This window comes from Stomoxys calcitrans, chromosome 2, assembly GCF_963082655.1.
Source record: "Stomoxys calcitrans chromosome 2, idStoCalc2.1, whole genome shotgun sequence".
Classification (NCBI taxonomy): domain Eukaryota; kingdom Metazoa; phylum Arthropoda; class Insecta; order Diptera; family Muscidae; genus Stomoxys; species Stomoxys calcitrans.
In genome coordinates, this window is record NC_081553.1 from 66,265,507 (window position 1) to 66,279,312 (window position 13,806).

Sequence of the window (13,806 nt, forward strand, 5' to 3'; positions counted from 1 at the left end):
AACCATACTTAGCAAAGTTGTTGGAAGTCATAACGAAACACGTTATGGAAAATTTCAGCCAAATCCGATAGGAATTACGCCCTCTAGAGGCTCAAGAAGTCTAATCGGGAGATCGGTTTATATGGCGGCTATATTAGGATATGGACTGATTTAGACTATACTTGGCACAGTTTTTGAAAGTCAAACCAGAACAATTCAAGCAAAATTTCAGCCAAATCGGATAAGAATTGCTCTTTCTAGAAGCTCTAGAAGTCAAGACCCAAAGTCGGTTAATATGGCAGTTATATTAGTTTATCAACCGATTTAGACCATTCTTGGAACAGATGTTAGAAGTGACACCTAAAAACCAAATTTTAGCCAAATCGGAAAAGAATTGCGCTCTCTAGAAGCTCTAGAAGTCAAGCTCCAAGTTCGGTTTATATGGCAGCTATATCAAAACATGGAGCGATTTGGCCCATTTACCATCCCATCCGTTTGTAACACCTCGAAATATGCATCTAAGACCCCATAAAGTATTTATACTCTTGATCGTCATGGCATTTTAAGTCGATCTAGCCATGTCCGTTTGTCTGTCGAAAGCACGCTAACATTCGAAGGAGTAAAGCTAGCCGCTTGAAATTTTGCACAAATACTTTTTATTAGTGTAGGTCGGTTGCGATTGTAAATGGGCCAAATCGGTCCATGTTTTGATATAGCTGCCAAATAAAGCGATCTTGGGTCTTGAATTCTTGAGCCTCTAGAGGGCGTAATTTTTGTCCGATTTAACTGAAATTTTGCACGTAGTGTTTTGGTATTACTTCCAACAACTGCGCTTAGTATGGTTCAAATCGGTCCATGTTTTGACATAGCTGCCATATAAACCGATCTTGGGACATGACCTCTTGAGCCTCTAGAAAGCGCAATTCTCGATCGATTTGACAAATGGTGTTTTGGAATCACTTCCAACAACTGTGTTAAGTATGATTCAAATCAGTTCATAATCTGGTATATCTGTCATATAAACCGATCTTGGATCTTGACTTCTTGAGCCAATACAGCGCGCAATTCTCATCCGATTTGGCTGAACTTTGCATGAGGTGTTATGTTATGCCATACTTAGCATAGATATTGGATATAACTGTGCTAAGTATAGCGTAAATCGGTATATAACCTGATATAGCTGACATCTTGTGCCTCTAGAGGGCGCAATTCTCATCCGAATTGCAGAAATTTTGTACAACAGCTTCTTTGATGACCTTCAACATACGTGTCTAATATGGTCTGAATCGTTCAATAGCTTGATACAGCTCCGATATAAAGCAATCCTCCGATTTTGCTTCTTGAGCCCCTAGAAGGCGATCCGAACGATCCTAACAAGAGATATTTCGCATAGAAGTCGACTCCATGCGATCCATGGTGGAGGGTATATACGATTTGGGCCGGCCGAACTTAGCACGCTCTTACTTGGTTGATACTCATATTGTCCCGATAGATCCACTTTTGATTCTGGGTGGTGTTTTCGGGTTTTTAAACCCACCACCATAGGATAGGGGTATACTAAACTATTCATTCAGTTTGTAAAACCTCGAAATAATCGTCTAAGACCCCATAAAGTATATATTGGGTTGCCCAAAAAGTAATTGCGGATTTTTTAAAAGAAAGTAAATGCATTTTTAATAAAACTTAGAATGAACTTTAATCAAATATACTTTTTTTACACTTTTTTTCTAAAGCAAGCTAAAATTAGCAGCTGATGACTGACAGAAGAAAGAATGCAATTACAGAGTCACAAGCAGTGAAAAAATTTGTCAACGCCGACTATATGAAAAATCAGCAATTACTTTTTGGGCAACCCAATATATTCTTGATCGTCTCAACATTCAGATTCGATTTAGCCATGTCGGTCTGTCGAAATCACGATAGCGGTCGAACACGTAAAGCTAGCCGCTTGAAATTTTGCACAGATACTTAATATTGATGTAGGTCGTTGGGGATTGCAATGGGCCATATCGGTACAGATTTGGATAAAGCTGCCATATAAACCGATCTCCCGATTTGACTTTTTGAGCCCCTAGAAGCCGCAATTTTCATTCGATTTGGCTGAAAATTTTCACGTAGTGTTCTGTTGGGACTTTCAATCACTGTGCCAAGTACGGTTCAAATCGGTACGGTAACCTGATATAGCTCCCATATAAACCGATCTCCCGATTTGATTTCTTAAGCCCCTAGAAGCCGCAATTTTTGTCCGATTTGGCTGAAATTTTGCACGTAGTGTTCTATTGTGACTTCCAACAACTGTGCCAAGTACGGTCCAAATTGGTCTATAACTAGATATAGCTCTTATATAAACCGATCTCCCGATTTGACTTCTTGACCCCTTACAAGCCGCAATTTTTGTCCGATTTGGCATGATGTGTTCTGTTACGACTTCCAACAACTGTGGCAAAACTTTTTAAAAAATATCTCCAGAATCTTTCTTAGAAAATTATGTTAAAATTAAGGTTTCATCAGGAAACTTTTTTCTTATTCGTCACATTGTAAGTGGTCTTAACTTATTGTAATTGGCATGATGAGTATTTGGTCTATATTGGTAGTTCAGCTAATGAGTTAAGCAATAAAAACATTCGTTTTTACATACCTATGTATGTAGGTATATTTGTCGGTTTTTCACATTTTACGTTATCACATCAGCAATCTGAGATGTACTGTGGTCAACGGGGGTTATTCTATAAAAACGTTTGCAATTGCATGCAACAAATTAGTTGTTGATCATTCACTTCGAAAGACGGCAAGACTTCGATTCTAGAGCGCTTTGTAACAAACTATCGGTTAGAATAAAATTGTTTGCAATGAAAGTGTGGATTTTTTTGGGCTTTTGTATGGCCATGGCCATGGCTTCCCAACCACCAATTGTAAGTAAACATTTAATGTTATATTCAACAGACATTTGATTTAAATATGTTTGATTAATTGAACTTAATCTGTGTGTTACACCCTTTTGTGTTTGAGGTAGAGATGTGTGGGGAACTCCTGATATGCATACAACAACATTGTCCGGTTATTTTAAAGTTTCTTAAAACAAAACAAAGAAAATGAAAACATGAATCAAGTCGATGATACAAAAAAGGCTAACTCAATACTGTGGTTATAGCTACTAAATTCATTGCATTAAAGGGAAATGTATAAAAAGAATACTAGTAATAAGCAACAAGTAAAAGCGTGCTAAGTTCGGCCGGGCCGAATCTTATATACCCTCCACCATGGACCGCATTTGACGAGCTCTTTCCACGGTATCTCTTCTTAGGCAAAAAAGGACATAAGAGAAGATTTGCTCTGCTATTAGAGCGATATCAAGATATGGTCCGGTTTGGACCACAATTATATTATATGTTGGAGACCTGTGTAAAATGTCAGCCAATTCAAATAAGAATTGCGCCCTTTGGGGGCTCAGGAAGTAAAATAGAGAGATCGATTTATATGGGAGATGTATCGGGCTATAGACCGATTTAGACCATAATAACCAAGTATGTTGATGGTCATGAGAGAATCCGTCGTACAAAATTTCAGGCAAATCGGATAATAATTGCGACCTCTACAGGCTCAAGAAGTTAAGATCCCAGATCGGTTTATATGACAGCTATATCAGGTTATGAACCGATTTGAACCATACTTGGCACAGTTGTTGGATATCATAACAAAACACGTCGTGCGAAATTTCATTCCAATCGGGTAAGAATTGCGCACTCTTGAGGCTCTAGAAGTCAAGACCCAAGATCGGTTTATATGGCAGCTATATCAGGTAATAGACCGATTTGAACCATTCTTGGCACAGTTGTTGGATATCATAACAAAACACGTCGTGCGAAATTTCATTAAAATCGGATAAGAATTGTGCCCTCTAGTGGCTCAAGAAGTCAAGACCCCAGATCGGGTTATATGGCAGCTATATCAGGTTATGTACCGATTTGAACCATTCTTAATACAGATTTTTAGAAGTCACAACAAAACACCTCATGCAAATTTTCAGCCAAATCGGATGGGAATTAATTAATTCTTTATTTTCATATAGGAAGGTTTATTTTTATACCCTCCACCATAGGATGGGGGTATACTAATTTCGTCATTCTGTTTGTAACTCCTCGAAATATTCCTCTGAGACCCCATAAACAATATATATTCTCTTGATCGTCATGACATTTTAAATTGAACTAGCCATGTCTGTCCGTCCGTCCGTCTATCTGTCGAAAGCACGCTAACTTTCGATGGAGTAAAGCTAGCCGCTTGAAATTTTTCACAATTTCTTCTTAAAAGTGTAGGTCGGTTGGGATTGTAAATGGGCTATATCGGTCCATGTTTTGATATAGCTGCCCAATAAACCGATTTTGGATCTTGACTTCTTGAGTCACTAGATGGCGCAATTCTTATCCAATTTGCCTGAAAATTTGCATCAGAAGTTTTGTTACCAATTCTAAACAACTGTGTTAAGTGTGCTTCAAATCGGTCCAAAACCTGATATAGCTGTCATATAAACCGATCTGGGGTCTTGACTTCTTGAGCCTCTACAGGGCGTAATTCTTATCTGATCTGGCTGAAATTTTGCAAGAAGTGTTTTGTTATGAACACACGTGTCAATTATGGTCTTAATCGGTCTATAGCCTGATACAGGTCCCATATAAACCGATCTCCCTATTTTACTTCTTGAGCCCCATAAAGGCGCAATTTTTATGAAATTTTACACAACGACTTCTACTATGGTCTCCAACATTCAATTTCAAAAATTCTGCCAGAACTCTTCATCGCTTATTAATGTTGGTGAGACTTCACATCGCACCCTTTTAGTACCTCATTTCCTGTCTGAAAGGCAGTCTCATCACTGTTGCATCCGACGTTGACAACTCTTGGGAAAATACCTAACTGAAAATTTTATGACAAATAATGCCACCGTAGCGCAGAGGTTAGCATGTCCGCCTATGACGCTGAACGCTTGGGTTCGAACCCTGGCGAAACCATCAGAAAAAATTTTCAGTGGTGGTTCTCCCCTCCTAATGCTGGCAACATTTGTGAGGTACTATGTCATGCAAAACTTCTCTCCAAAGAGGTGTCGCACTGCGCCACGCCGTTCGGACTCGACTATAAAAAGGAGGCCCCTTATCATTGAGCTTAGACTTGAATCGGGCTGCACTCATTGATGAGAAGTTTGCCCCTGTTCCTTAGTGGAATGTTCATGGGCAAAATTTGCATTTTCAAGGTCAAGTACTTAGGAGTGATTTTGGATAGGATACCCAATTGGAAGTGTCACATTCAGGAGCGTACTGAGAAGGCTCACATTTATTGGTCAATCTTGCCATAACTTTATACAGCGCTTTCTTCGTCAACTGCCACAATATCTAAGAAGTTTGCTTCAAATCGGTTCAGATTTAGATATAGCTCCCATGTATATATGTTCATCCGATTTTGAGAAAAATTTTAATAAAGTGCTCATTTGTTAACCGATTCTCTCGAAATTTGGTAGGAAGGATTTTCTTATGACTTTAAATATTTCTTTCGAATTTCATAGAAATCGGTTAAGATATAGATATAGCTGCCATATATGTATATCGCCCGATATTCACTTCTAGAGTCACTGCAAACGCATTTATTGACCAATCTTGCCGAAAATTTGTACACCGCTTTACTCGATAACTATTACAATATCTAAGAAGTTTTCTCGAAATCGGTTCAGATTTAGATATAGCTCCCATATATATGTTCATCCGATTTTGAGAAATATTGCAATGAAGTGCTCATTTATTAATCGATTCTCTCGTAATTTGGCATGAAGGATTTTCTAAAGACTCTTAATATTACTGGTGAATTTCATAGAAATCGGTTCAGATTTGGATATAACTGTCATATATGTATATCGCCCGATTTTCACTTCTAGAGTCACTGCAAGCGCATTTATTGACCAATTTTGCCAAAAGTTTGAGCAATGAAAAAGTGTGGTCGATCGAAATCGGTTCAGAATTAGATATAGCTCCCCTATAGGGTAGGTGTAGGGTATAGCCGGCACCGCCCGACTTTTGCCTATCCTCACTGGTATTTAATATTATTTTACTTGCAGTCAGGTGGTATCACATCAGTGCGTAATCTTAAAGAAGCTGAAAAGGAATTGAATGCATCCTTGGCCAAGTTAGCTACTGGTGATGGTCCTCGCTATAGGTATGTACAAAATTGCCATCTAAACTAATACTCTTTTTTTGATTATCACCGCTTTATATCTCTAGATTGGTGAAAATATATTCGGCCACTAGACAAGTGGTCGCTGGCCGCAAGAGCGAAATCGTAGCTGATCTTGTGGATAACAACGGCAAGACCAAGAAGTGCAATGTGACCATTTGGTCTCGCCCATGGTTGCCCGATGGCATTGAAGTCACCTTCCGCTGTGATGGAGAACAAAAGTTGACCAGGAAACATAGCGCTTAGGCAAAATCTAAAAAAAATTCGAAATTTCTAAAAAAATATATTTACACAATTTTTTATGGAATTTAAAACATAAAATAACTTTTTTTAAATACAAAATATCCTTTTACAATAAATAAAATCTTTTACACCATGCCCCCAAATACGCAAAAGAAGTGAAATTGCTCTAAATCTTTCAAATAATGTTAAAATTTTAGCACATAGCTGCCGTATATACCGATATGCAGATTAAGTGTCTGGAGACCATAAAAAATTTGTTTTTCATCCAATAGTGACGTAATTGGTGAGAGTGTGACATCCCTGTCCAATATAATACCAATCGGACCTTATTCGAATCTAGCTGATATATAGCCCGATCTCCTGGTGTCAAGCCTTAAGCCCTTACAGAGGTATTTTTTTACGCGATATCGTCGAAATTCGGAATAGTGAGTTTCTTTCGATACCTCGACCTCCCTACTCTATTCGGTCTAGATCTTAAGTTAGATGTAGCTGTATATAGAGACTAAAACGTCGTGTCATACACCTTTCCGTTCAGTATAGACCCATTCCGCCTGCACCTAGCGCTAGTGGCCCCAACATGGAGTGCATGGGGATAGCATTCAAGTCCGGTACTGGAGCTACACAACGTTTACATACCACCGGTTGGTAGTTGTACCCCAGTTAATGGCCAAGCGTGCCCTCGACTGTAGCAGATTTTTCAACGAGATGGCTGAACAGTTCAAAATTCACCTGTTCTGGGTGCCGGGCCACAGAGATATCCCAGGGAAATCTAAAGCAGACGAGCTTGCGAGGCTAGGAACTACTTTACACCCTCCAAGGACACTGCAATCTGTGGGTATGCCTCTAGCGACATGGAAGCTAAGTTTTCAGGATCAGGCCCGAAGGGCAACGAATACTCATGATGAGATGGTCACAAAGAGGGGACTGTAGGCATTCCAAAACTATGTGGCCTCATCTAGACTTGAAGAGGTCTACTGCTTTGCTGACGTTGCACAGTGGGCCAAATGGCAAAAAAATTGGAAATAAGTCTACAACTTTTTATCTGTTGATTTTAGCCATACAAAATGTTCTAGACATTTGTAGAGGAGGACATAGGCTTTCAGAAAAGTGCTGTTGTTGGTCCATATCTTTAATACAGGGTGAGCTACAGGGTGTCAAAGTTGACCACTTTTGACTTCTCCAAGCTTCTGGGGGCCATAACTTTTGATCTACTCAACCGATTTACATGATTTAGGACTCTAGAGAAAGAGCTTGACAAGATCTAAAAAACTTATGCATAAAGTACCATGCCATCGTGTACTGTTAAGGAGTTATGAATTGTTTAATTTTAAAATATGAAAATTTGGCCTTGGTTTTTTTCAGTGTTTTTTTAATAACTCCGTCAATTTTAAAGCTATAAACTTCATACTTCACACAAATTATGCCAGCATATGTGTGCATAAAATACAAAAGGAATCACGTGAATATCTTTGGCGGTTTAAAAATGGCATCGTTTTCAATATGAAAAATATTTTTTTTGTCAAAAAATTGCAAAATTTTTCAAAAAAGATACTCCCATTTCCTTTAAGTTTTCGCAAACTTTGGCCGTCAAAGCATTATCATTTCTTTCCATTTTCACAAAGTCGAGGTATTAAGAAAAGTTTTAAGTGCTAATTTGGCTAATTTCGATATCAAACAACACCGTTATCTTAAGACCAAAATGGCCAATTTTTTTACTAAACTTCAAAAGTTTCTCACTGGAAAAAAAGTTCCACGGGGATTTTTTCGCTTTTTTTGAACTTAAATGAAAGCTTAAAATGTTCCCAACATTTTAAGGTATGTCTCGCCATATCCTAGCCATAAATGAGATCGTAGCGATCAAAATACTGAAAAAAGTCAATTTTCAAGTAGTGCTATATTCATTGCTAAAAAACAAGTATTACGTCACATTTTATTGCAAAGATGTTAAATAAACTTTTATTTGGTAACACTTCTTCTACAAAACACAAAAAGAATCATGGAAATATCTCTATTCTATTCCATTTTATGGAACCGGCAATAAAAAAGTCAATTTTTCAAAAAAGTCGAATTTCCCAAATTTTGTTTTTGTTGTCCTAATTGCACATGACACACTATAGCCATATTTACGCAACATACCTTATCGTAAAGGAAATTTTCATACCTTTCCAACGATGTATAAAACATTTCTCAACTCGGATTCTATCTACTCTAAAATTCATTTACACTTCATTAAACTCTATATAAAAATGTCTATTTGTGAAATGGAACCTTATATGGGGCCTACACTAAAACATTGATAGATTTGCCCAGGGTTTACAATACAAATGTGTTAGAATAAAAAAAGGTCTCCTGCCAAAGTTTAAAAAAATTGGAATAAAAATATGTGTTTTAGAGCGAAAACACTTCGCATCGGCGTGCGTTTATATGTATATTAGCTACTCCCAAAATAAAAAAGCATTTTAGTTTTGTATTATTTGATTTTATTCTCTACCAAATAATCTAAGGTATCAAAATTTAAAAGCTCTTTAATTTGAATGGCATCGGGATCGTCCTTATCTATATCGTCACATATTTTTGGTAGCCATTTAGTTCTGATGCTGTATAGTACCGGATCAGACGATAACAATAAATATTGAAGTAAATCATAATTTTGGTTAAATTTGGTGCTCTTTCGGGTATTGAAAAGCCGGAACTGTTTAACATCTCTATTACGGGATTCCTGAGCTTCTTCTGTAAGTTCTCCTAACGGAAGTATGTTGTATTCCACAATTTCCTTGCCATGATGTAAGACTTTATGTACTGTCGGTGTTAAAGCTTTCCACGAATATAAATCAGATAAAATGTTTTTTGTGTCATTACTATAAGCTTCAAATTTGGTTGAATTTATCATCTTTTTGCTATTGATTACAGCCAAAATCACTTTGAATCGTCTTAGCAAGTGTTCATCAAGACCGGTTATTTTAGATGTCGATACGGGGTCCTCAAAAAACCGCCTTGCCGAGTTGCCATCATTTGTGCTTCCGTATCCGTAAAGAGGTTTATCTATTATAAGTCCCTTTTGTTTAAACTCCAACTGGATTCGATTCTTCTCTTCCTGCCTCATTTTGTGAAGATCTTGGTTGTTTCTAGCAGAGACATCGCGGTTTCCAGGGCTAGTCCGATATTTAAGGTCATACGATAAATGCAAACAATACTCCATGAATCGAATTCTACAGTGCAGGGGCGAAATACCGAAATTGAGCGCATTTTCGTTTACTAAATTTTCATCAGACTTGTCCTCGAATTGCCCATTCTTCTTGCCACAAATATTGCATCTCCAATTGGACATAACGCCAGTTAATGCGTTTGCCACCTTTCCATCGATCATAGTGAGTTGTAGTTGAAACGAAACTTTTATATTTCTTCCCAATTGTTTCGCTCTAAAACACATATTTTTATTCCAATTTTTTTAAACTTTGGCAGGAGACCTTTTTTTATTCTAACACATTTGTATTGTAAACCCTGGGCAAATCTATCAATGTTTTAGTGTAGGCCCCATATAAGGTTCCATTTCACAAATAGACATTTTTATATAGAGTTTAATGAAGTGTAAATGAATTTTAGAGTAGATAGAATCCGAGTTGAGAAATGTTTTATACATCGTTGGAAAGGTATGAAAATTTCCTTTACGATAAGGTATGTTGCGTAAATATGGCTATAGTGTGTCATGTGCAATTAGGACAACAAAAACAAAATTTGGGAAATTCGACTTTTTTGAAAAATTGACTTTTTTATTGCCGGTTCCATAAAATGGAATAGAATAGAGATATTTCCATGATTCTTTTTGTGTTTTGTAGAAGAAGTGTTACCAAATAAAAGTTTATTTAACATCTTTGCAATAAAATGTGACGTAATACTTGTTTTTTAGCAATGAATATAGCACTACTTGAAAATTGACTTTTTTCAGTATTTTGATCGCTACGATCTCATTTATGGCTAGGATATGGCGAGACATACCTTAAAATGTTGGGAACATTTTAAGCTTTCATTTAAGTTCAAAAAAAGCGAAAAAATCCCCGTGGAACTTTTTTTCCAGTGAGAAACTTTTGAAGTTTAGTAAAAAAATTGGCCATTTTGGTCTTAAGATAACGGTGTTGTTTGATATCGAAATTAGCCAAATTAGCACTTAAAACTTTTCTTAATACCTCGACTTTGTGAAAATGGAAAGAAATGATAATGCTTTGACGGCCAAAGTTTGCGAAAACTTAAAGGAAATGGGAGTATCTTTTTTGAAAAATTTTGCAATTTTTTGACAAAAAAAATATTTTTCATATTGAAAACGATGCCATTTTTAAACCGCCAAAGATATTCACGTGATTCCTTTTGTATTTTATGCACACATATGCTGGCATAATTTGTGTGAAGTATGAAGTTTATAGCTTTAAAATTGACGGAGTTATTAAAAAAACACTGAAAAAAACCAAGGCCAAATTTTCATATTTTAAAATTAAACAATTCATAACTCCTTAACAGTACACGATGGCATGGTACTTTATGCATAAGTTTTTTAGATCTTGTCAAGCTCTTTCTCTAGAGTCCTAAATCATGTAAATCGGTTGAGTAGATCAAAAGTTATGGCCCCCAGAAGCTTGGAGAAGTCAAAAGTGGTCAACTTTGACACCCTGTAGCTCACCCTGTATTAAAGATATGGACCAACAACAGCACCTTTCTGAAAGCCTATGTCCTCCTCTACAAATGTCTAGAACATTTTGTATGGCTAAAATCAACAGATAAAAAGTTGTAGACTTATTTCCAATTTTTTTGCCATTTGGCCCACTGTGCGTTGGCAAGAACAGACGTCTCAGTCATTGTGTCCGTCATGACAGGTCAAATCGGAACACATGTTGACAGATTAAAGGTTGCCAGCAACGACTTTTGCAGAAGCTGAAGGGGCATCGAGCAAGAAGAGACTATAGAACACCTTCTGTATGTGTCCCGCGCTTGCAGTTAGAAAGAGTTCCACTTTAGGTTCTCATTTCTTTGAGAAGCTGTCTGATTTAGCAGATGTGAACATTCGCAAGTTATTGGGCTTTTTAAAGCGATCTGGATGGTTCAACGGTAGGAACTAGAAGGCATCTTCCTTCTTCTGTTCTTGTGGTATCACAATGGACGAAAACGTCTAAGTGAGTTTGATGGCAGACTGCCACTCAAACCTAACCTAACCTAATGGCCAAGCGTACATGTCCGACATAAGTGGGCTACTGTTTGGCCATAATCGCCAGGTTCTAGGAGACTTTCTCCCCTAGGTAACGACCAGCAAGGCATAGCAGTATCAAAGCTCCACGTTTTGCACGGTGAATAAGGAGGCCCCCACTAGGATTTTGAGGAGATGCCGCAGCTCGCTAGACATTTCCATTGCATCCTCTGATCTCCTGAGTGAAGTATTCTGGCAAGACGTCATCTATTTGGGGTCAGACTCCTCATAATTCTCATCATCGACCGACGTTCATCGATTAGATGAAGGCCGATTAAGTCGGCTTCAGAGAGTACATCAATCGCCGCTTCAGTGAACTGACACCCCCCTTCGAATGTGCTAGTTGCCGAGAGGAAATTCCAAGACTTTATTAACGCAGCAGCCGCTCTCTTTATACTAGCCGGTCGAATACCAAGTGCGGACCAATTTCTTGGCGCAAGCAGTGATACTCGCAGACAAGCGTGATGGGTTTCGTTGTACGGACCCCACTTACCCCAGAATTAGCGAGCTGAATCTGGCCACCGTAGCGCAGAGGTTAGCATGTCCGTCTATGACGCTGAACGCCTGTGTTCGAATCCTGGCGAGAATATTAGAAAAAATGTTCAGCGGTGATTTTCCCCTCCTAATGCTGGCAACATTTGTGAGGTACTATCCCATGTAAAACTTCTCTCCAAAGAGGTGTCGCACTGCGGCACGCTGTTTGCACTCGGCAATAAAAAGGAGGCCCCTTATCAGTGAGCTTAGACTTGAATCGGACTGCACTCAATGATATGTCAGAAGTATGCCCCTGTTCCTTAGTGGAATGTTCATGGGCAAAATTTTTTTTATTTGGTCAGGTGAATACTGAACTGATAGTGATGGTCGATGGAGAAATGATTCTGACCAAAAAGTGTCCCAAAATACTTGGCGTCACATTTGACAGCTCTTACACATTCTTCCCACATGCCACAGCAATTTGCGATAAGGTCAAAAGTTGAAACAAGGTCCTCAAGTCACTTGCCGGTAGCAACACGTACAAAACAATTGGCCGGTCTGTGGTAAGTAATGCAAAGTCAGTGTGGTCTCGTCTGAGAATGCCGCCCTTGCAACTACGACGGGCTGTCCCCTCAGTTCTCATATGGACCATCTCCATTAGCAGACAAAGGTCCTACCCGTGAGAAGACATAACTACATGATGTCTAGCAATATCTTTTGGGCTGTTATCGAAGAGACCATCGAATTCATCATCTTGTGGATAGGTAGCCAACGTCCAGAAGCCTTAAGGTAGATCTATATGATCTAGAGCGTGAGGTTCAGTGCTACAAGAGAGAACCTCTAGATCAAGCAGCATATCAAGCGGTAGCAGATGCGGCGAATAGCTACGGGGTGAATGTGGTCCCAGGATAACGACCGCCTCCCTTTGCACCTGAAGAAATTGACTTCCTCCGGCCAACCAGAGTAGTTCTGGTTCAGTTACTATGCGGCAGATGCAGCCGCCTCAACTCCTACGGAGCAAGGATTGATCCCAACGTGCAAGATGTATGTCCCGATTGAGACCACACGACACACGTCACCTGTTTAACTGCCCAGCCAAACCCATTCGACTCAGACCCAGATCCCTCTGGAAGGAATTTTAGGAAGTTCCATATCATTGATATTAAACTTTCATTGGGGAACACTCGTGATATAAAAGAAATGTCCCCGCTGTTATTTAATGGAATGTTCATGGGTTAATTTTTCGTTGTATATAGGCCGATCCATCGAAAACATTTCTTAGGTTTACAAATGTCATCCGATCTTGACTTAATTTGGTGATAGGGGGGACTTGGCCCATTTACAATCCCAATCGACCTACACTAATAAAAAATATTTTCGCAAAATTTCAACCGCCTAGCTTTACTCCTTCGAAAGTTAGCGTGCTTTCGGACAGAGGGACGGAGAGACGGACAGGGCTAGATCGACTTAAAATGTCATGACGATCAAGAATATAGACATTTTATGGGGTCTTAGACTCATATTTCGAGGTGTAACAAACAGAATGACAAAATTAGTATACCTTCATCCTATGGTGAAGGATATAAAAAGATTGCAATGCAAAAAGTAAAAGCATGCTAAGTTTGGCCGGGCCGAATCTTGGGAACCCACCACCATGG

The 13,806-nt window shown here is 38.6% G+C and overlaps 1 protein-coding gene across 1 annotated transcript; it reads left to right on the forward strand.

Moving 5' to 3' along the window:
- Window positions 1–2,728: 2,728 nt before the first annotated feature.
- On the forward strand, window positions 2,729–6,461 carry LOC106092467 (sarcocystatin-A). The gene is made up of 3 exons (XM_013259340.2): window positions 2,729–2,891; window positions 6,083–6,180; window positions 6,246–6,461. Exons 1-3 carry the CDS (start codon window positions 2,829–2,831, stop codon window positions 6,442–6,444), a joined length of 360 nt encoding a protein of 119 aa, XP_013114794.1. The 5' UTR covers window positions 2,729–2,828; the 3' UTR covers window positions 6,445–6,461.
- Window positions 6,462–13,806: the final 7,345 nt, after the last annotated feature.